The sequence below is a fragment of a genome, unplaced genomic scaffold, assembly GCF_019419815.1.
Source record: "Pyrus x bretschneideri cultivar Hongxiangsu unplaced genomic scaffold, Pyrus_bretschneideri_v1 Contig1, whole genome shotgun sequence".
In the NCBI taxonomy this organism is placed as follows: Eukaryota; Viridiplantae; Streptophyta; class Magnoliopsida; order Rosales; family Rosaceae; genus Pyrus; species Pyrus x bretschneideri.
In genome coordinates, this window is record NW_025999390.1 from 8,525,365 (window position 1) to 8,548,725 (window position 23,361).

Here is a 23,361-nt window from a genome sequence, read left to right on the forward strand (position 1 = left end):
GTGAATTGCTTTGGGTAAGGAACTTACTGAGAGATTTGGGATTTAGGACCAAGCATGCTATGTGTCTACATTGTGACAACAAGGCTGCTATTAACATTGCTCACAATCCAGTTCAACATGATCGAACCAAACATGTGGAGGTGGATAGACATTTAAATTTTATTAAAGAAAAACTTTAGGCAAGACTCATTGAAGTACCATTCGTAAAATTTGAAGATCAATTAGCAGACATTTCACCAAAGCAATCACAAGTACAGTATTTCACAGCTCGCTAAGCAAGTTGGGCATTCATGATATCTATGCACCAACTTGAGGGGGAGTGTCAACAAGAGCTGCTGTTATTGTAAACAAAAGAAGTTGTTGTCTGCAATGGTGGAGCCAGAAATTGAAGCTAAGAAGGGCCTCTAAGCCATATGAAAGAAACTGAAAAAAAAAAAAAATTATAATATAACTAACGGGGGAAAAGGTTCATTTTTTTGTAGTGGAATAAAAAATTTTAATCAAAAGAGAGTAATAAAGTCACAAACTTTTTTTTTAGAGATAATTATATCATAAGCACCGAACTTCTTTATAAGTTCCTAATGAAGTTGAACAAAAATTAATAATCATGGGTCAAAAAACCAGCTATGAAAATTGTCTTTCAAGACAAATTCTTCCTCTATTCTAAATATGCGTGGTTTCACTGTAAAACAACACTCTATCATGCAAAATAAGGAACTAACTAAGGAAGGCTAGTTGATATATGTCTTTGGTTTCATAACAATACTTGTAAAAACAATTTTTTTTTTTTTGTTAAATAGAGAAACACAATAAAGCTAGCTGAGAGCAAACACACATAAATAGAAGAATACAGAGTATCCAACTAAAAGCATACAAACATAAACTACAAAATAAAAAATTTCAGGATAGGCCAGGAACTCTCCTGGTCCTAAAGTGGCTCCGCCACTGGCTGTCTGTCAACATGGACATGGCAATTGTCAATGTTAATTATTGCTCACAAGAAATGTTGTCCAGTGAGGTGGAAACTTGTAGTTAATGGTTTTAGATATTAGTTGTATAGTTTGTGACATAAAGGGCTCCTTACAAAGCCGATGTAATAAAATGAAGAGAAACTTACAACCTATTATTTTTGAGAATTAGTGTAAGATTCCTACTTCAATACTAAATAGGGATTGACATAACCACACACATATATAAATATTGTAATACTTTACACAAATTAATACAAGTAGTCATATTTTTACATAATCAAACTACTCATCAAGACAATTCAAATAATGTTCATCAAGAAAATTTCGTAGATACATTGAGTTAATTTCAGGCTCTTTCAAACTTTAATTATTTGCTTTAAGAATGCATTGGCTCTTTTAAAAATGTGAAATAGAATTGTAGAATGGGAAGCATCATATAGGATGCTTCACGTGAGAACATGGTAGGCTTTTGACCAAATAAAAGAACATGGTAGGCGATCTTAGTTTGCGCTAAGCACATAGCGAGAGCAAAGGGGATATCTCATTGAATATTCAGGTGTCAGCTCATGATACAGGCGACGAGATTCTGCTACTTTTGAGCAAAGATTCGCGGGACGACTTGCATCTTCAAGGCCAGTTGTCCTTAATTTATTTTGATTTATAATAAAGAAAGAAATTCCAATGGCCCAATAATACGACAAAAACCGTCCTATTTGGTATCTTGAATTAGAACCTTAAACTTCTGTGCGAAATTACACTGCCTGACTTTTCCTCATTTCATTATCATCCACCAATTATGAAATTGATTTATAACCCCGTCTCCACTTCTTTATCTACAAGTTTTATTTATTCTTTTTATTTGTCGAATTGTACTAGAATCTGCGGTATCTACGTTTATATAAACCGCCTTTTCCTTGTGCTGTAGTGTTATCTTGAATAATCGAAACCCCTTCAGTCTCCACACACAAAAATACTGGAGTAGTCTCGATTTATCCAGTTGGTGCATGATGGCTAGTCCTCCTCCAAACCCAGTGCCGACTGCATACCAGGGAGGCATGGGGGCAGTGCCAGTATGGTTGAACAAAGGGGACAACGCATGGCAAATGGTATCTGCCACCCTCGTTGGTCTGCAGAGTGTGCCGGGTCTTGTCATCCTCTACGGCAGCATCGTTAAAAAGAAATGGGCGGTTAACTCAGCCTTCATGGCTCTCTACGCATTTGCCGCTGTGGTCCTCTGCTGGGTATGCTGGGCCTACAAGATGTCCTTCGGGCACAAACTCCTCCCGTTCTGGGGCAAAGCTGGCCCGGCTTTGGGCCAGAAGTTCCTCATCAACCGGGCAGCTCTCCCCGCCAGCACCCACTACTTCAGCAACCACCGCGACGTCGAAACCCCTGAGGCCGAGCCGTTGTATCCGATGGCTACGATGGTGTGGTTTCAGTGTGTGTTCGCGGCCATCACACTGATTCTGCTGGCGGGGTCGGTGCTTGGGAGGATGAACTTCAAGGCGTGGATGATGTTCGTGCCTCTGTGGCTGACGTTTTCGTACACGGTGGGTGCTTTCAGCTTGTGGGGTGGCGGATTTTTGTTCCAATGGGGTGTCATGGACTACTCCGGGGGTTACGTCATTCATCTTTCTTCCGGGATTGCCGGCTTCACCACTGCGTACTGGGTACGTTAATTTGATACTGTAAAAACCAAATTTCCACAACTCACCAATTGCTTCCCATTTAGTCAAAGTCTAGCTGTCCTTTATTTAAATTAATTATTTGTCCATTAATCCTTCCCTCAGTTAGGAAAAAGGAATGAGGATCTTTTTCGAATAGGAATCTTTTAATCATAAATTGTGCGATCAATTTTTATCAGATATTATTTGTATTCAATTTTAAATATAATATTTAAAATAATTTTTGATCGCATAATATACGATAAATAAATATAATTAGAAGGTTTTCAGGATCATCACAAAAAGAATCCGAAGAGAATCTCATTCAGAAAATACTGGCTTTCCTTTAACTTGTTTTCTTATTTTAATTTTGACTAATGTTAGGAAGATCAAAAATTTAAATCAAATTTGCAAATCAAATGATGTAATTATTGATGATTAAACTATTATTCAAATATTAATTAACGTATTTATTTCCTTTCAATAACAAATTATTTAATTTAAAAATTAATCTTCTTAACATTATTCTTTAATTTGCATGATTGAGTGGAGATTTAAATTTTCATTTCTTTTTGTATCTTCCAAAAATTATTAATTATTTGATTTGACGTTCGGTGTCTTTTAGGTTGTGTTGCACTAGATAGCTATCAATCACACTAGTTCTTTGACATGAAATAGGATTCTCTTTTCTCTTTTGTTTTTTCTTTTCTTTCTTTCTTTCTCTTATATTTGAACAATCATAGTTAAATTATGTCAATATCTTATACTATTTTTCATTAGTATTTACCTAAACACTTTGTATGTATGAACATTTTTTTTTTTAAATGAGAAGGGGAGAGACCGTGAGAACGTTGGGGGGGGGGAAGTGAGAGGTTTTTGTTTTTTTATTTTTTAATATTGAAGGTATTTTAACAGCACTTGTAGTGATACTTCAATAAAAAAAAATTGGACTTATGAAATTACATTATTGCCTATCATATTTTTTTATGTGATAGAAAACTAATTTATTTTTTCACTATCTTTTGGTTAACAAAAAATATTTCATTAATTAGTACAGATAACAAAAGAAAAATAAAATAAGAAAATGTAAGAGAAGGGAATGAAAGATGATAGAAAGAGGAGGGAGAGAGAATCTTAATTCCTTTCTTATACAAGCAATTATGCACTGTATTCAAATAAGAATTAATTTTAATAGTGATAGTTGATGTAATCACATTAACAGTTTGTCATTTCACATGTTAGACTCCTGTACATATGTGGGTCATTCCGTTGAAGGATTCAGCAAATAAATTTATTTGAGGGATTTCTTATGGGGCCTAATTTATAATGAATTTTGACAATTCAACTGTTGAATATTTGTTTCTTACTTCATTAATCTTTACAAAAATTCATCAAATTCAAAAATCGTTACGCACTTAATTAGAATAAAACCATTTTTTCCTTTACAACAAGTTTATCTTAATGGCGATGAGATATACAGACTGTTTCAAGAAAATGGGCCGGGTCAAACTCTCTAGAGATATACACTGTTCCTTTACAAAAAGTTTTTCCATTCTAACTATGTTCCTGTAACCATGGAAAAAAAAAAAAAAGAATTAATGAGTATATGTTCAAAACTCCATCATACAAATTGTGCTTTCTCTTCATAAAAAAAACAGTTGTCTATATGGATGGTATAACGTGTTGGAAGGACAAAGTTGATTTGACTAGGAGCTTAAAGAATGAATTCCAGATCATGCTGCGTTAATTGAAGTTGCAGCCGCATGCTTTGTGCTTGGATGTCAGTATTTGAATCTTAATTAGGGTTTAGATTAAAAATTACTCAACCCTGCTGGACCGTGGACGTGGACATCAAAATAATAAAAACACATCTAATTGCAAATAAACAAAAAGAAAATATTTCTATATGAATTAGTATTATATGTCGTAGTTGCAAGCTTTGTGCTTAAGATGTTGCGTGCTAATTTTGAATCTTAATTAGGGTTTAGATTAATACCAGCATTACAAGGGTGGACCCTGGACGTGGTCATAATTTTTTTATATTTATGTGTAATATAGTATTGTGAGATGTGGACGGACATGTAAGTTTGTATTGTAAGAGTTGACAATATAAGGTTGTATTGTATGAATTGACATGCAGGTAGGACCAAGAGTGACGAATGACAGGGAGAGATTTCCACCAAACAATGTACTGCTGGTGTTGGCAGGAGCCGGGTTGCTGTGGATGGGATGGGCGGGTTTTAACGGCGGAGATCCGTACGCGGCAAACACGGACTCGTCGATGGCCGTCCTCAACACCAACATCTGCGCTGCAACGAGCCTCTTGGTCTGGACTATGCTTGATGTCATTTTGTTCGACAAGCCCTCCGTCATCGGAGCTGTCCAGGGAATGATCACTGGCCTCGTCTGCATTACTCCTGGTGCAGGTATATATGTCTTATATAACTAGCGAGGCACCTTAAAAACAAGTTAAGCAAAGTTGACACTTATTTTTCGTCTAATTTCATACATACCTACATCCTTTGTTAAAAAAAAAAAAAAAAAAAAAAAATCTAATTATAGAGCATATTCAGATTAAATATCAATTCATTGTATAGGTTTTAAGGAAAAATGAAATTATCAAGTCCAACTAATTCTATTTGGATTATATACGTCACAATTTGTAGACCAACACTTATGCATATGAACATATACATTTGCCCTATGGCACATGGCACATATGCCACCAGCACAAATGACGGAAATTGTTGCAAGTCACCGTCATTGATGTTGAAAAATTTTCCAATTGGCGGAAAATTTTAAGTCATTGTGCAATAATGGTATAAAAAATAACAATATGTGCAACTGTTTCATCATTTTACATTTTTCTAAAGTCATTTTTGGACCATGACCTTGAGATTGAAAAATTTGACCTTTCAGTTGCTAAAAATATTTGAGCAGTCGGAAAATGTAATAGGATTGAGTGGCAATCATTGTAATTATTTTGCATTATAGTAATATGTATAGAATTGTTTTGGTTGACTTTCCAACTGTACTTAAACTAAAAATATGATATTTTAATTAAAAGTTTTCTTTGAATTTAATATTGAAACAAAAATATTTCCTATTTATACTTTGCACTTCTATGGGTTTGGAGCTATTTACAAGAGTCCACAATGTAATTAAATCAAAAAATTATTACGTTAGTGTGTGTGCGGAAAGACAGAAAAAGAAAATCATGATTATAATGTACAATGTTTTGGTGAGGAACTTCCAAATTCTAATGGATTTAAGTATAGTGATGAAAAAATAGATCACAAAAAATTAAATGACAGAAAAGTTAGAAATACACCATATGAGCATTACAAAAGGTATATGTGAGGGATTTACAGATGACTATTTAGAATGAGTCATTTATAAATTCTTCCTACATATCTTTGTAATACTCATATAATGCATTTCTAATTCCTTCTAGATAAGTTTTTGTGATTCGTTTCTTCTTCAGTTTGCCTAAATGTCTTAGAATTTAGAAGTCCCTCACCCAAGCATACCTTAGGATTGTTATCCCCCTGCATCTATATCTATATACTCTCTTCTTATTTTTTTTAAACCATAAAGTACTGATAGAAAATTGTCGCGTGTATATGCTATTGAATAAGGTCTTGTTCAAGGATGGGCCGCTATAGTGATGGGAATTATGTCAGGCAGTGTGCCATGGTTCACAATGATGATCGTAGACAAGAGGTGGAAAATGTTATCCGCAGTTGACGACACCCTCGGCGTAGTTCACACCCACGCTGTGGCCGGCTTTCTTGGCGGCATCTTAACGGGTCTCTTCGCAGAGCCCCAACTGTGTGCACTCTTTTTACCTGTCACAAACTCACGTGGAGGGGTTTACGGAGGAGGCATGCAAATCCTCAAGCAGATTGTAGGAGGGCTGTTTATCATTGGATGGAACCTTGTGGTCACCTCCATTATTTGCATCGTCTTAAGGTTTGTAGTTCCGTTGCGTATGCCGGAGGAACAATTGCTGATCGGGGACGACGCAGTGCATGGGGAAGAGGCATACGCATTGTGGGGTGACGGTGAGAAGTATGATGCTACTAGGCATGAGCTTTACTCCGATGACACGTCACACCGACATAACCATCCATCAAGTGGTGCCACTCAGGTGGTCTAGCTTTCTTATTGCATGCGGTGCATTATACTGGTGAATAGTGTGTTGAGTTTCTACTCATGTATCTGTGATTTGAAACTCTTTCATCTCTTAAATTATTGGAATAGTTTCGAACATTTTCCTTATGTACATCTTCTCTCTCCTTTTAAGGGAATCATTAGTATGTTTCACAACTTATCACCCCTTGTACGATGGTACTAAGTACTTGTAAGTACTATAGCCAGTCCCCATAAATTGTTTGTAATTGTATATTGCTTTCTCGATTTGCATTGGATGTAACTAAATCAATTGTTATGTGTTGAATTTTTTTTTTTTTTTTTTTTTTTTTATAAGGGGGACAACAAGTGGTAAGCCACAGTTATCCACCCATTTCGGGGATCGAGAATTGTTATGTGTTGATAAAAAGAAGAAGAAATTAGGCTCACATCCCTAATGATGACATTGCTTTGATCAAAAAATTGAAAACCATTAAGATTTTAGTCACAAGATGTCAATGTATAGGATCCGAATTCAGTCTCCCTAAAAAGATTTCTATCTTTAATCAACTCTGGCTCATTGTCATTTTGGGCATAGGGTTTTCCTATAGACCAAGGGAGCTTTCAAGATTTTGCATGGCAGAAATAGCGATATGGGGCCATATGGCGCCTTGGCGCAATATAGAGCGACACGTCCCAATCTATGGGTTTCAATTAGGATCAAGCGTTACAACGACAAATTCGTTTTATGCGTTTCATGTAAGAGATATGAGTTTGACAGAGAATTGAAGGTGATGATGGTTTGCCAACTTTTTTCTTCTGACTTTTAGCCAAACAGATCAAGTTCGTTTACGACGATAATATTCTTTCGTACCGCTGAAGTTTCTAAAATCAATGTCAGATAAAATAAAATAAATAAAAAGTTGGATTACAACAAATATATTCTTATAAATAATCCTAAACGAATCGAAACTTGTTAAGTGTGGCTAACTACAAGGCGTTCAACTGAAGCTAGTACTGTTAATAAACTAGCATTTATCTTCTTTCAAATGCCAATTTGGGGAAACTTTACTTTGTTTCCGATTCCGAACACACAAAAGTGAATTTTCCGAAACAACTGCCTCCAAATCGAATCGAATAATGGATGTTATTGGAAAGATGAATTGATGATCAAGTTTCTTGGTTCAATCCGACTCAACACCTAAAGAAATATCTCATGCATATACAGACCATATCCATAAGAACATGTTCCAAACGCATGTATGATATCCCACACCTTTCTTTTCCTTTCTCCTCTCTTATATATCTTTACACACAGATTTATATAATTATTACTAAGATATGAGACAATTAATAATTTGTAATATTCGAGATATGAAGTGGAGTTTTTGGATTAATTTAGATTAGAGCATCTAATTATTAAGGAACACTATCTTGCCTTGGACAACTGTATAGCTTCTTGATCATGTGTAGACTCTTCAGCCCAAGCAAACTGGTGAGACAAGAGTGAGAATTCACGATTCCTTACACCTTCAAGCTGCTCCCACTCGGCCCATCTCTCTGCTAGATCCACTCCTTGTAGCAATCTAACAACTTCTGCCATTTTTGGACGGTCCTCTGGTGAGCTTTGAGTGCACAGCAACGCAACCTGAATGACGGTCTCAACTTCTTTTGGATCATGCATCTTCATGTTTCTGTCCACAATGTCGTCAAGCCTATTTTCTCTCAGCAACTTCTTGATCTGTCGACATCGTATTTAGGTCATTCAACACAACAAACAGAAAGTAGCAACAATTAAAGCACTAAATATGAAATAAGAGTTCAATGTGGTTGAAACTTGTTCCCAAAATATCGAGAGCTGCATTGGAACCCGAATAAGTTTGAAGTTAAAACGACAATTTACCCTAAACCATAAAACGTACCACTTTAACAGGAAAAAAAATCCCATTGAAGTATTTGTACATATGGCGAAAGAGTTCGAGAAATTATAAAAAGAGACTATAAATCTCACATGATCAAGCAGAAGAACATCCTCCTCTTCTTCCAGCCGAGCCAAATCTATTGCACGCTGACCAGTGACAAGTTCGAGAAGTGTGATACCGTATCCAAAAACATCGGTCTTTTCTGACGATTTTCCGGTGGACAAATACTCCGGGGCAATGTGCCCCATGGTTCCGCGTACTTGAGTGGTAACATGAGTTGATTCTGTATCAACCAGCTTTGCTAGCCCAAAATCTCCAAGAACAGGCTCAAATTTATCATCTAGAAGAATGTTTGCAGCCTTCAAGTCACGGTGTATTATCTTTGGATTGCAATGATCGTGTAAATACTCCAAACCATGGGCTGCACCGAAAGCAATATGCTTCCTTGTCGACCAATCCAACCCTTTCTCACCAGGTTTTAGATCTGAAACATATATCAGGGATAAAATGTATAATCAAAATATTAAACAGTCAAGCACAAATAGAAGTTCAAATTATGGTTGAAAACATGCTTGCGTTCCAAGCCACTCATTTATGAAACAAGGAAATAGAAAATTGAACTCACGCAATGCTCGTTTGGGGACATACCTCTCAAGCGATATGCAACACTAAGATTTTTCATGAACGGATAAACAAGGATTCTCTCGGATGGGGTTGTACAAAATCCAATCAACCGTAAAAGATTCCTGTGAACTGCAACACTAATGAGTTGTACTTCTCTAAGGAATGCAGCCTCTCCACCAGGACTGTTATAATCAGTAAGGCGTTTCACTGCAACATGTACATCGTTTAAGAGGACACCTTTGTAAACTCTGCCAAAGCCTCCTTGTCCAATTATGTTGCTTTCATCAAAGTTATCCGTGGCAAGCTGAATTTCACGCCAAGAGAATCTTTTCAACTGGCCAAAGGAAATTTTGCACTCATCTTCACCTGAATTTCATGCATTTGGAACGTTCAATGCAGTTTATCGGTAAGAAATATTTATTCATCTGATTTACTAACCTCGTACAAATCAATTCTTACCTTGTGAAAGGGACATGATAGGTTCTAACTTAATTCGGTTGAGATGATTTCAATTTAATTTTCCATAACGATGCTTAGTAGAGAGAAAAACTGATCGCAAAAGTTAAAAGGTAAGGAAAATTTACCTGCAACGTCAACAAAGACATCATATTTTAGTTTGTGCATGCGATAGTATCGATATGCGAAAAGAGCCCCAATCAACAGAATTACTGATACACTGCAACTTGCTGAAGTTATAACTGTTCCAAGTTTTGATTTCCTGTTTGAAGCTGCCAAATTTTGAAGTATTAGGTTATTCCTAGGCAATTCAAACATAATTGGTAAACCGAAACAGTAGAGTTGAACAAAGTATAAACCTCGGAGAGAAGAGCCAGAAACACAAGGCTGCTTCAAGCTAGAACCACAATCAAGATGTGATCCTGTGAAACTGTATGGGAAAAAAAAAAATTAATAAACAGTTAATAACGAGGCATTAACAATGTATAATGCAGCAGCGGGAATCGAGAATCAGAGTTGGTGATAGGAATCGTACTTGAAATTTGGAATGGTAAAGAATTGCATTGGAATTCTTCCTGTCAACTCATTCGATGAAAGATCCCTGCCAAAAGAAGATTTAGAATCGGTAAAGAACAAGACCAACAGCAGGGTTCTGAACCAAGAATTGCTTACAGTTGAGTCAACCACAAGGAATGTGCAACACTCGGATATAACAGAATACATACAAGAACGTAATGTCGCACATATGATATACAAGCTCACTAGGAACAGAAATTGCAGCTCTTACAAATGCTTCAAATTGGAAAGCTGACCCCAAGCATTTGGTATAGGACCTCTGAAATTATTATTTGCAAGATTTAGATTCTGTAGGTATGTCAAGTTTGCAAGATAAACGGGTAACAAGCCCGTTAGATTATTATTCTGGATGTCCCTGCATAAACGAAATTGTTTTATCAAAATTCATGACTCCGATGCAAAAACACTATCTTCAGAACTAAGCAAACAACTAAATAATAAAGGTGTTGGTATTGCAAGATTATTTAAGAGAAACTAGCACACTCTGGACGACACCATTTAGGGGAAATAGGATATTGACAGTCAGCGATTATGTCTTGGCTTAGAACTCGGTGTGACGAGAATTAGGAAAGGTTTATTTACAGGGGACACAAAAAAAAAAAAGGAGATATGAACAGTTGCTGCTCGGATGTATAGGCAATGTATTCTGTGATGGCGAGGAACATGACTCAGATTTATAGTAGTCGATGATGTTTCCAAAAAAGTATACCATCACAAATTTGAGTGAGGTCCAGATGCCTTCAAGTTTCAGAAGCTTAATTTCTGAAAATCATACATGTGCGTCGACAAGTTTACTTACAGGCTAGCCAAATATTTCAGCTTAGTAATCGAAGGAGAAAATGTTCCAGAAAATCCATTTGAAGCCAGGCTCCTGCAAAGAAAAATCACTTTCAAATACAGCAATGATCACAAAAATTAAGGACCTGGAAATCATGTGTTACATTTAGATGCACTTACAGGGATATGACATTTCCATTTCTACAAGTGACATGAGACCAGCTAAAACAGGGGCTCACGAAATTATAATTCCAATCTGTTATTCGGCCGCTCGAATCTTTCAACGCGGTGAGCAAATCGGTCAATGCTTCAACTGCACATTATCAAAGTGAAGAATGCAGTTCTTAAATATAAACTACATCCATGCATATCGACGATGTCAGAACATGTACCGACGACCAAAAAATCTTGCTTAAAGAGTATACCACTAGCATTGTATATATACCTTCCACATCTGGCTCTGTAGATGCAAACCCGATTGTTGGCAAAAGGAGTAAGATTAACCATTTTATGATTGGCTTGAAAGGATGCGAGCGAGAAAATACACGAGACATGTCTCCGACTTCACCTCCAGGCTCTAGCCTCCTCCTTTTGAGCAGACTAGAGTTCAAATCAATCAGAGAGGGAAAATCAAAATACACCAGAATCAATAGAAACTAAACTTTAACGAAAAGCTCCCGGTATTGTTCACTTTAACGAAAAACCTCATTTTTACACTAAAAAGTCAATCATGGTACTATTCACCTCACCCTTTATTTTGTCCTTATCGTTAAAACTCAAAGTTTTCAAGTATTTTTCATTAATTTTCCTTATTATATTGTGATACTAATTTGACACTTGCTTGCCCTGCAATCAACTGTGTTTAAGGATTATGTATGTGTTCCCACTTCCCAGGTCTAATTTGATCGTTTTTTCTTCCGATCGAGTTAGATAATTCTCCTTCAAATTCATGTACGTTTCCAACTAGTTTACCAGAATCAAAATTCATTTAGCTAAGTAAGAACTCAACCAAACCGAACCGAGCCAATAAGAATCGAGAAAGTAAAAAACATTCCTCCTTGTCTAAGGTGGGAAGAATCAGATGATAATGCCAATTAATCATCCCTCGGGTGAAAAGAAAAGGCAGAAATATATGTATGAGAGAGAGTAGTTTAGTAGTCCTCCCAATACAAACACAACCACTAAAAACCTGAGAAATAAAACAACAAGAGAGGCATGGCACACACAAAACATGAATAAATAAAAGAAAAGAGAATATAAAAAACTAAAACAAATGGAGGGAAAGACAAGAACTTGCTGGTTTCAGGCAGGCATAGGCATGGGCGTGGCACACCAGGAGACCACAGGAAACACCAAAGGACAAGGACGAGGAAGTACTCCTTTAAGTTAAATAATCCAATAATCCAGTAACAGCAATAATTAAAATAACTTATCATGATTGTTAGTGCACAGGTTGGTCCACAACCTTCCCACTGGAGTAAAAAAGGAAAATATATCGATCGATCAGAAAAAGAAGAGGGGGATTTGGTTGAGTAGAGGAGACTGGAGAGTAGAGAGAATATGAAGTTGTGCGCTACTGGTTGCTTGCTGGGTGTGTGGGGGTGTGGGTGTGTGGATGTGGGGGTGGAATGAGAATTCGAATCCATCAAATCAAAATCATGGCATCCCATCCCATATCCCACTAATCGTTATTATTGCGTGCTTTAACCTGATAACAACAACCATTATCTTCTGCTGCATCATCTTCTCGTCTTTCTTTTATTCAAGTCAAATATCAACCATTAGAAAGTGGTGCATGCATGTTCTTCCTTTTTTGAACTAAAAAATTATACTTTTATTGTATAATATTATTCTTCCTGGTTAATCCACTGCTGTCGGGCCCAAACGCTCTTTTATTTTTCTTGTAACTTAGAGCAAGTCCATCAATTTTAAGAGGGCGAGGGCTAGATAAGGCAGAGGCAAGACAAAGACAAGATCATTATCTTCTACTACCTCTTCTTCTCGTCCTTTTTATTCAAATCAAATATCAACCATTAGCAATTGGTGCATGTTCTTCCTTACTTGAACCAAAAAATTATACACATTCTTCCCGTTAGCCCATTACTTCTCATGTTCAAACCCTCTTTTATTCTTTGTGTAACTAAGAGTAAGTTCCCCCGTTTTAGGAGGGTAAGGGCAAAACAAAAACAAGGCGAATGAAATAGCATGTAAATTAAAAATAAAGAAAAACGTAGCATTATAAAAGCATAATTAATTAAAAATAAAAGGCGAATGAAGAAGATGGATATTTATAGAATAAACAAATTAAATTTCTTTCCTATTTTTTACCCTTTTTTTTTCATTTTTAACGATTGAATTAATTTGACCGTTTGATTTTTCTTATTATTGAATCTGACGTTCCAGAACGCGTCACATGGCACGATAATAACTTTTTCAAAAATTTTCTAATGGTTCAGACCGTTGGAAGTCCAATAGCTCCTCGTGTCACGTCATGCAGCCGTTAGGAATTCTCTTGAAGCTCTAGCAATGGGGCCACAACAGCAAAAGTTGTCAGCCCACTCACCCAATTCGCGCGTGTATTACATTCACATGTACCTACAAAACGTGACAGATATCATGTTGACGTCAGCTTTGCCCGCTGACACAAGGCCAGGCTCAAATTGCTCGGGCATGTGTTGGCCCACCAATTGCCCTCCACAAAATGACCTACTAGAAGCATGTTTTTGGGTTAAGGGGCAGTTCCAAAGCCCTTGCCCTCCAAAGGCACAACCGGCGGACTTACTCTCAAACCCTCTCTCCTTCCTTCAGTCTAGGCTACAATATCCAACTTGACATTTACAAGTGAATATAAATATCACATTTCATTTTTCGCCTCCACTTAACATAGTCGGGATTAACAAGTGAATATAAATATCACATATCATTTTTCGCTTCCACTTTAACATCGTCATATGAATTAAATGTTTTTTTATTAAAGCCGGTCGAGGATTTTTGCGCAATAGTTTAACTTGCTATTATACTGAAAACCACCCAACAACATGGCACCTATTAGAATTACTGTACTAGTAATAGTGCAATATAACTCACACAGATACATCGATATCCAGAGAATTTAAAAATAAACAAATAAAATCTACAAAACAAATATAAATGTTTGTGCCCAAAAGCACCCATCCTTGAGCTCTATACACCCTCATTCAGAAAATCAGTCACTCACCACTCACTACATCCACACTGTACATTTTCCTTCCCCTTTTTTTTTCATGTTTGGACGAAACATTCACGATGTATAAGCATGGTGAAAATATGCACACTAAATTTCTCCCACTTTGCCGCACGTACCACTTGACTTGTCTCCGCCGAATGACGTCTATAACACATAACATTCTGTAAACTCTATGTGACTGTGAGTCCGTCCACTCTATCTATAACATCCAGTGCTTTTTCCTTATCGATACCAAAATCAACGCCAGACGAGGGCCTACTCAAATGTAACAATTTGTCACTTCCTTGCCCGTGTGAGTAGCTGTTACTCTTACTCAATTTTCGGCCCTCTGTTGAACTGGAGCTGGCACTGTCAAAGTCCTGACTCTTACTATTACCTGGAATCCGTTTTCTCTTGCTCACATCCTGCAGCATCTCCGCGTCTTCAGTTGTTAGCATGCTTGGTTGAACACCGGTGGGCAGCTGTTTATTTGTCTTCACAAGGGTTGTACTGGTTGTGGACTTGACAGGTGACTTCATGCCCCCAGTTATCGGCACTAGACTTGGTTTGACAAGCCAAATGGTGAAGCCATAAGATTAGATCGAGTATACAGGCTTCTGTTTTTTCCTTGTCTGCATGATGGAATGTCTCAATTCGAATCGCTTCAGTCTGCAACACTGGCTTTCGGTTTGACGCGGAACTATAAAAGCAGAAGTATAAATTACTAAGGAAACAGTGAAGCCTTCAAAACACACAAAAATGAAAAAAATTGTAAAAGTCAAACTTCGAAACAAGCAGTATATTGTTGCTCACCCAGAACTCGCCCACTCTCCTACCCAGCCAAAACCATGATGCGCTCTGTTATTAGTTTTTGCATCCAAACCAACAAAACCATGATCAATAACATAGAAACGTTACAGCTTACAGCTACAAAAAGAGTTTCACAAATACAAAAGATATGTATGTTTTGCAGAACAGCTGGCCATCTTACTTTGCTGTGTTTGTAGCAACTGGAACAAGCCAGTGTAGAGTTTTCTCCATCTCAGCTTTGATATCTGTAATACTAAGCTGCAGAAGAAAATTCAGTCGAACAATTTAGTGGACACAAATCTCTCCCAAGAATGATTTGCAACAACAAAAGAACCAAAGTACCAAAACGCTGTCCACCAAAAGCAGTCAAAAGTTATGTTATGCATATTCAAGGTGCATTATTATAATTATATATATAGAAATAGAGTAAAGTTCTCTTGCCATACAATTACATATTTACCTAACTGAATTTGAACCGCACATTCAAACAAGAACCAACCTGATAGGCAAGAGAACATTGGCCTCGGAATATATTTTATAGCTAAAGATAAAGAAATGAGATATTACCTCTTCTTTAACATGAAAAGACTGTAATTTGGAGCGCAAGGATGATTTTATATTAGGCGGCAAGTTCTGGTATAATGTATCCTTTGTATTTTGAGGCATAGAACTTGACTTGGCTACCTATATACACCGAAGCAGAGTCAGAAAAACATACATATCTTTTGCAATAGATAATACCCATAATTTTATCCCTGAGCAGCTGAGCCCAAAGATCTGAAGTTACCTGCTAGAATACCATAATTTAATCTACATAAATTGCGTAATGTCAGTGCGTGCCAAACTAAATAACTTGATTATAAAACCCATAATCTATTTGTTTGATTATGCATATGTCATTAGTGCAATGAGAAATATCTAGGGTCACCATGAGAAAGTGCAACGCTCGACCCCTGATAAAGAAGCCACTTGGAGCGTGAATGCTAAGTTAGGACTGCACCAAATATCTCCAATAATAGTCCGTAAAGACAACTATATAAGGCGTAACAAAAAAAAAAATGCCATCGATATTATGGTTTGAACTTCAGAGTACCTCTTTATATTATTTTGACTTTATGGTGTACTATATTTAAATTTTAACAACAAAAACGACGTCTACATTATGGTTTGAACTTCAGAGTATCTCTTCATATTATCTTGACTTTACAATGTATTATATATTCTGTTAGACCGATAATGTTTCTATATGGTAGAGAGTCATGCATAAGTTTTGACACAAGTTATACAGACAAAATGGTATAGACCTAATGACCATGGTGTATGTACCAAATTTGATGACAAAGACAAAGTCAAGATTACTGGGTATCTACCATTTTGTTTGTAACAGGCACCACCATCCTATGTTTCCACATGCCTTTGAAAAGCTGAAGCAAGTTTCTAAATGTACTCCATCAAATTTCATGCACAAAAAGGACCAAAATGGATTTTTTTTTTTTTTTTTTGAAAGAAAGAGGAAAGAACGAGAAAGAGAAAAGTCTCCTTGTTCAACTTACCAACTTTGATTAAGCAACCTACCTTTCTAAGTAATATGGCACCAAATTATCGTACCTCCTTCCAAAACATGATGAAACATTTTGTTTTCTCTCATTGCTAAGGAGGGCCAAAGCCCCCGAACAAACAATAATAAAGATAATTTCCTCCCTCAACATTCATATTGAAAGCATATCCTTATATTCGGAAGTTCAGGCCATCTCATGCCTGAGTTTTGTGGAATCATCAACAATCCCCCCAATCTCTATGATTTGCTACCCTAAACATTGTTCATATTAGTTTAATACACCCAGATAAAGTCTGAAAGAGTAAAAACAGACAAGTAAATGATGCAACGGTAAAACTCTTTATTTTCATCAGTATCATGTGAAATGCAAGAAAAGGACAGAATAGAGTAGTACACTCACAAGACTATCAATTTGGAGGATTATATTTGCATAGTGTAAAGAAAGTCCAGCTGGTCCTAGTCTTTGATGATTGCTTGTAGGTCCCTCCACTGCTTCATGACTATCTGCATATGTAATGAAGAAGCATCGTTTCCATCAGCTCTCTTCAAAGGAAGAGGAATTATATAGAACACTTTAAAGACAATTCACTTTCATTGAAGAACTATTCCTACAGTTTAATAAAACATCTCTGCGATGACTATCAGCGGCAAAGAACAGAGTTGAAAAATAATTTGGGAGAGAGTATTTGAGAATTTATGGGATGGAAGAAAACTACCTTCTAAATAGCTTCAAAAGTAGCATGGGTAAGGGTTAAGCACCTATCTATAGGCTAATGGACTAAACCCTACAAACTAATCTATTAATAAGACTTCTGAACAAGCTTGTTGAACAGTCATCTATTCTTTGTATCAATATCTTTCTTATCTTGTAAGTACACCAAGCATGAAATGCTATTAACTAAACTAAAGGCTGTTTAAGCTAATTTATTTAAGTTAAAAAGAAAATGGCTCTTTAAGTAGTAAGAAAGTGATTAATTATATGCAAAATAAGATTAAGTTGAACCACAAACTCAACTATTAAAGCAAGAGTGATTAATAGTTCTTTGTGCAACTCCAGACGAATTGGATATAGGTAGGGACACCCAAGATATAAAATATTTGGTGCAACACTTGACATAATCAAAGTGGTATTTATATTCTCAGCACGCCTAATTGTAATTGGGTAGATAGGTCCAGGATAGTGTATATCATGGTGCAAAGTACCCTTTGTGAAATATATTTTCTAAACAAGATAAAAGAGAAATTGTAGTTGCGCTTCACACACTCTAGATTTTTAGATGTGATCATGAATTTCATTAATTAGAAAACCTTTTGAGCCTGAAACACTAGGCTCTTTAAAGATGAAGATGAATCATTAACCAAGGCAGGCATATGCATAGTTTAAAAACCATAACAGATACATACCAGCACCACCAAAGGCCGAATGTATTTCTAGATGTAAAAAGTGGACAATATCAACAAGCTTCTCCATCACCTGTATTCCAAAATGTCAAATTTTCCAAATTACAAAATGCCCTTCCTTTTTTAATGAACTTTCAGGTTTATATTTAATTATTTATCTATAGCAAAAAAAAGATACATAATACAGCAAACATATTATTAACAATACAGTGCCAAAAAGATGAAACAAAAAACCTAGGCCATGTAATTGATCTTTCAGGAAGACAGATTGTTTGGATGTGTTAAGATTTTCAATTTTATACTTATTTCACTGTCCTTAGTAGCTTTTCCATATTTCTTCTGCGCTCTGGAATGCAACAAGCAGTCTAAAGTTACGGTGCAAAACATATCAGAGTTTACCTAAAAGAGGGCATAGTTTAAAACAAGAAATGTTAATAGATAAGTAATACTCTCTTTTGGGAAAGTTGCACGTATACCACCTGAAATATGAGGGGTATGTGATTGCCAACCACCCACCGAAAAGAAAATAACAGTCAGACCCAAAATTTGTTGCAACATGTCACCTAGGTCCCGTTCCTGTCAACATTTTTGTTAGGGGAAATGATTTTAACACTACTCTTTTCTTCTCCTGCACTCCTGTGCTTGTTTTTGTCCCTTCATTCACTGTTGAATGTTGATATATTCAATCATGTTGCAAGAAACAAGAGGGGGAATGCAAGGGGATAAAAAGAGAGTGTGGATATCATTTCCTGTTTGTTAACTAAGTCACGTACCTCACATGTTAGTTTTTGTTCAAGGACAACTTCATCAATGTCTTCTATATTTACTTAAAAACCAAATTCAAAAACAAAAGATTATTTTGTTTTCATTTACAAAATGCGCCCCAGCTCATCCTCTGTATTTTGGGGATTAGAGTACTGAATAACTTATTAATTTCTGACAAACAAAAGAACATATTTTACAAAGTAAACTTAAAATTTCGTAATATTACACATTAATTAGCACTGGATGGATTAGCAATATCATTTATCTTGCCTATTGCACAGACTTAAACTTTTAAAGGTAGACAGCACATAATAGGAAAGCAGCCATATATAAATGCAGTAACAGGAAAAGACAAATGCCTAAAAATAAAACTTGATGAAGTTTTCCTATGGTTACCTCTTACCTCTTCCATACTTTTGGACCAAAGCGACTTTTTCTTTAAAGATTTAACTATTTTCCTTTGGCTTTTTAATCCTGACCTCAAGCTTCCAAGGCTGTCACCTATGAGATGAACAGAAACACTGAATTATTTAGCAGGAAAATGAATGAAAAGGGCTTCAAAACTTTGCATTTTAACCAAAAACCATCTAATAACTTTATTTAATGATAAAGACAAAAAGAAAAAAACATAAAATATAAATATGTGTGCCCAGCGCACATTAAGTCTCATAAACAATGTAGTACCGTTAAGTTTCATAAACAATGCAGTATCGTTAAGTTTTATAAACAATGTAGCACTGTTAAGTTTCATAAACAATGTAGTAAATTTCATAAACAGTGTAGTACCGTTAAGTTTCATAAACGGTATGTGTGATGACGAGCGGGTCCCACGAGTCTTTTTTTTTTTTTTTTAATATTAAAATTATGTCCTTTTCATTAAAATTTTAAGTTTTTTGTCCTTTTTATTAAAGTTTAAACTTAACCCAAGTCCTTTTCATGAAAGTTCCTTTATTTGACATGCATTACTTAATGCAATGTTAATGAATATGGAAAAATAATGACTACTCTACATCAGACCATAAATCACGACTTTTTCACATGAATGCACAAAGTAGCACATGGTGATAGACTCTAGGGTCTCAAGGTTCATCACTATACACGTAATACAAAAAAAAAGAAAATCTATTACAGTCACTTTTGTGGTCAAATAATAAATAAATGGAACGATAAAACTACAAGACGATAAATTATGTGAAAAGGAGATTTTATGTCCGTTCAATATCCTATTTGTGATGGACACAACAAAGAAATTTAGACTTATTTTAGGCATGCAGAAATTTATACTTATTTTAGGCATGCATATAATTATAAGGATAAAATTTTCATTTCTTATTTAGTATTTTGGGGACTTAGTTTTCAAGGTTCAATTATAATGCCTTGCAATATTTTGTCATTTTCCGGATTCTATTATTTTGGAATGCCTATATAGTGTTCACTCCTCAAATGGTCTAAACATCTAATTGGTTCTGCCTACAGTTCAACCTGTATAAAAAAATGTCCTAAAAAAGAAAACAAATCATTTCATCACCCTCTTTGTGTGGAAACTGAATTACCTTCTTCCTGACGCTTGCGTGCATAGATTTGTTCCAATCGGTCCAACGCATGAAACTCATTGTATAATTCCTGCGGAGATGAATATAAATGTTTTGATTTTCAAGTCAGATCACTTTAAATTGAACACTGAGCTCAGTGTTGGATACAGTATTTGAGGACACAACGGAAGAAACTTTCATAAGGGACTCTCCTAAGCTTTTATGGGTCAACTATAATCAAAGCTGATGCTCTAAATATTACTACGAGTCAGTCAAACAACTAAATATTGTTTCTGTTATTTTATGCTAATTGGTAATTAGTAATTACAAATAATCAGATTGCTTAATTTAAAAAATTAGATGATTAGCAGTCAACACTCACAACAGATCTCTTACAAATGATGACTAGTAATGAGGAACTAGTTTCTGACAAGATAACTAAATCAAAGAAGACCATCTTTCAAGAGAAAGGAAACAAACACTTCTAGGAAACAATGGCAAGATCTATTTAATTATTTTTCCATGTAAGACCGCAACTGTACAACAAAAGAAGAAGAATATACTGGTAAGATGGAAAAGAATTTAGTCAAATCTAATTTAAGATCCCCAAACAAGAAAATATATTAGACTCAGTATAATACTCCCAAATCAAGAAGAATCGCATCAGAAAGATTGTCTTTAAAATGCTTAAGCCAATGCAAAGATAAAATATTTAATCCTATTCACATCCCAAAGTTACTGCATTTCCTCAAAGATCCTTATGCATTTCCTACCAAACAATCCAAAACCTCCAAGAATGCAGCCCAAATTTTCCTAGTAAATTGCACTGTAAAAATGTACGGTCACAGCTCTTCCCCTCCTATTTATACAACTCACACCATTGTGAAGACAACATACAACAGGTCTTCTCATGGAGGAAGTCACAAGTAAATATTTTCCCATGAACCACCAACCAGATGAAAAGTGGCATTTTATTTGGAGAACCAAACTCGCAGAACAACTTATATGGGTCAAAGCGTGGATCCAATTAACTAGTTGAAGAAAGATCACTCAAAGAAACAATTTACGAATCTGAATATTCTTAGAACTCTGTTCCACTCAAATTCAAACAAGATGATACTTACAGCAGTAAACACGACCAAAGTCATCAGTTGCTGCATCAACGAACCTGCATCCTCCTTCAGATACTTCAGAGGGGTAAGTTCCCTGCTGATTCTGTAGAGCAAAATAAGACGTCACCAAGTAAAGACATGGTATACAAAAAATGAAAACGGCATTCCTAAAATAAGTAATGCAAGGCAAGTCTATAGTACTTGTCAAAATATCGGTCCAAGTTGTGCCACTGAGACTCCTTGCATCGATTTCCAAAACGAACAACCTCCCCCGAAAAAATTTGTAGTTCTTCCCTATAAACCAAAGGTAAAGTTGTACAAATTTATAAAATAAAGCTCACTTATCGGCAGAAAAATAAAATGGTAAGAATTTGGCACTAGATTGAGCTTCCACCTTTTGTCAGCTGCAACAATCCTTAATAATTCATCCATATCTTTGGACACCAAATGCTGCACACCTTGTGAAACAAGCACCATTTCTTTCAACTGGCGCATAGATCGCTTGGAAAGGGATTGCATTAGATTGGAACCCTTAACAATAGTGTTGGCAATCTCAAACGAAATGATTGCAATTTCATTGCCTTTGGCAGGTGCTGCGGAAGCGAAACCAGGGCCGGAATTCAAATTTGTCATGCTGCTCCCGAGTGTGTCCAAGACCTGGACTGCCTTTCCAAGGCCAGCACTGCCAGCTCTGCCCAAACGCGAACTCACCTCAGAAACCTGCAGCATTTTTTGCAGTAACACCATTTTCAAGTGGAAATTTAACCCCTACTCACTATATACCGAAAAAGGGGCAGCAGAGACGCAAGCAATCAATATTACAACTCACACACACAGTACAAATAGTAAGTATTATATCAGAGTGTGAGAAATGGAAGAACAAGTAACCTTAGTGGCGGCCTGCTTAGAGCGAAAGGAGCTGGATTTCTGAGACAAGGAGGCGGGATAGCGCGGAATTCCGTCGTAGAATTCATCGTCAGACTCATACGCAAGAGGATTAATTCTATCAATCTGAATCTGATTGTCTTCCTTGTCTGATAACTGTTCCTCTTTGTCTTTCTGCAAATGCACATCCGTGCGCGGAGTCTGAGGCGAGGACTGAGTGACGCCGCCACTGGTCTTCAAGCTTGACTTGGGCTGATCAACTTGAACTTGTTGCCGATTGATATCCCAACCGGCGCTCTTCACGCTCGTACTCCTCGACTTCTTGGAACAAACCGCTCCCATCTTCTTAATTTCCTAATGATCACCACCGCAACGACAGAGATTGGGACTTTGATAGATGAACAAGTGATTGATGATGATGAAACCCCAATTCAGAAAAAGTCCACCACCGCCAGCAGAAGCAAAAGCAAAAGCAGAAGCCGAAGCCCAGAAGTAGAAGCAGCGGCTGCAGCCAAAGAAGCAGGCCGAGCCTTGGCTGTTGTTTTAATTTATTATATTTAGAGTTTGAAATAACAAGATTAAATAAATGCATAAGAATTTGGTAGAGCAGCGCACTCAAATTCATCATAGGAGACGAATTTCAGCAGCCGTCTAGTCCCCTCTCTCTCTCTCGCTCTCGCTCAGACTTGTGAAACTTCGGTCAGACAGAGAAATGGTCAATAGTCAAACTTGGAACGCTGACCACCTTCATTGCCATGTGGAAGGTTTTATCCACCTTCTTATTTTATTATTACGATCTTGTCATTTAAGTTACTCTTCTTTCACTTGTCAAAGTAAGAAAGAGCATCATCCAATCACGTCAGTTTATCGTATATCGAGAAATTAGAAATTATTGTAAATTTTTTTTATTTAACATTGAATATAAATAATACGTGATAAAAACTAATTGTACAATATGCAATAAACAAACTT

General features: G+C 36.3%; 2 protein-coding genes and 1 non-coding gene across 4 annotated transcripts; 1 reads left to right on the plus strand and 2 right to left on the minus strand.

Moving 5' to 3' along the window:
- Positions 1-1,756: 1,756 nt before the first annotated feature.
- LOC103967924 (ammonium transporter 3 member 1) lies at positions 1,757-7,079 on the plus strand. The gene is made up of 3 exons (XM_009381253.3): positions 1,757-2,641; positions 4,776-5,061; positions 6,274-7,079. The coding sequence occupies exons 1-3, from the start codon at positions 1,976-1,978 to the stop codon at positions 6,792-6,794; spliced, it is 1,473 nt and encodes a 490-aa protein (XP_009379528.2). The 5' UTR covers positions 1,757-1,975; the 3' UTR covers positions 6,795-7,079.
- Positions 7,080-7,907: 828 nt separating this feature from the next.
- LOC103967923 (probable LRR receptor-like serine/threonine-protein kinase At5g63710) lies at positions 7,908-12,733 on the minus strand. 2 transcript variants are annotated; one of them, XM_048583628.1, is made up of 11 exons: positions 12,415-12,733; positions 11,567-11,721; positions 11,302-11,434; positions 11,144-11,215; positions 10,556-10,699; positions 10,304-10,369; positions 10,128-10,198; positions 9,897-10,040; positions 9,337-9,678; positions 8,778-9,172; positions 7,908-8,507 (listed from the first exon to the last, which is right to left on the minus strand). In XM_048583628.1, the coding sequence occupies exons 1-11, from the start codon at positions 12,555-12,557 to the stop codon at positions 8,196-8,198; spliced, it is 1,977 nt and encodes a 658-aa protein (XP_048439585.1). In that variant the 5' UTR covers positions 12,558-12,733; the 3' UTR covers positions 7,908-8,195. The 2 variants fall into 2 exon arrangements, with proteins under 2 accessions (XP_048439585.1, XP_009379527.2); XM_009381252.3 differs by having other exon boundaries at positions 12,419-12,730.
- A 1,427-nt stretch (positions 12,734-14,160) lies between these two features.
- LOC103967922 lies at positions 14,161-23,072 on the minus strand. Its single transcript, XR_007258227.1, has 12 exons — positions 22,393-23,072; positions 21,899-22,224; positions 21,706-21,798; positions 21,517-21,607; positions 20,414-20,483; positions 19,264-19,361; positions 18,099-18,168; positions 17,095-17,198; positions 15,704-15,820; positions 15,318-15,394; positions 15,140-15,184; positions 14,161-15,026 (listed from the first exon to the last, which is right to left on the minus strand). It is a non-coding gene; the product is annotated as a protein PSK SIMULATOR 1 (transcript).
- Between the last annotated feature and the right edge of the window lie 289 nt (positions 23,073-23,361).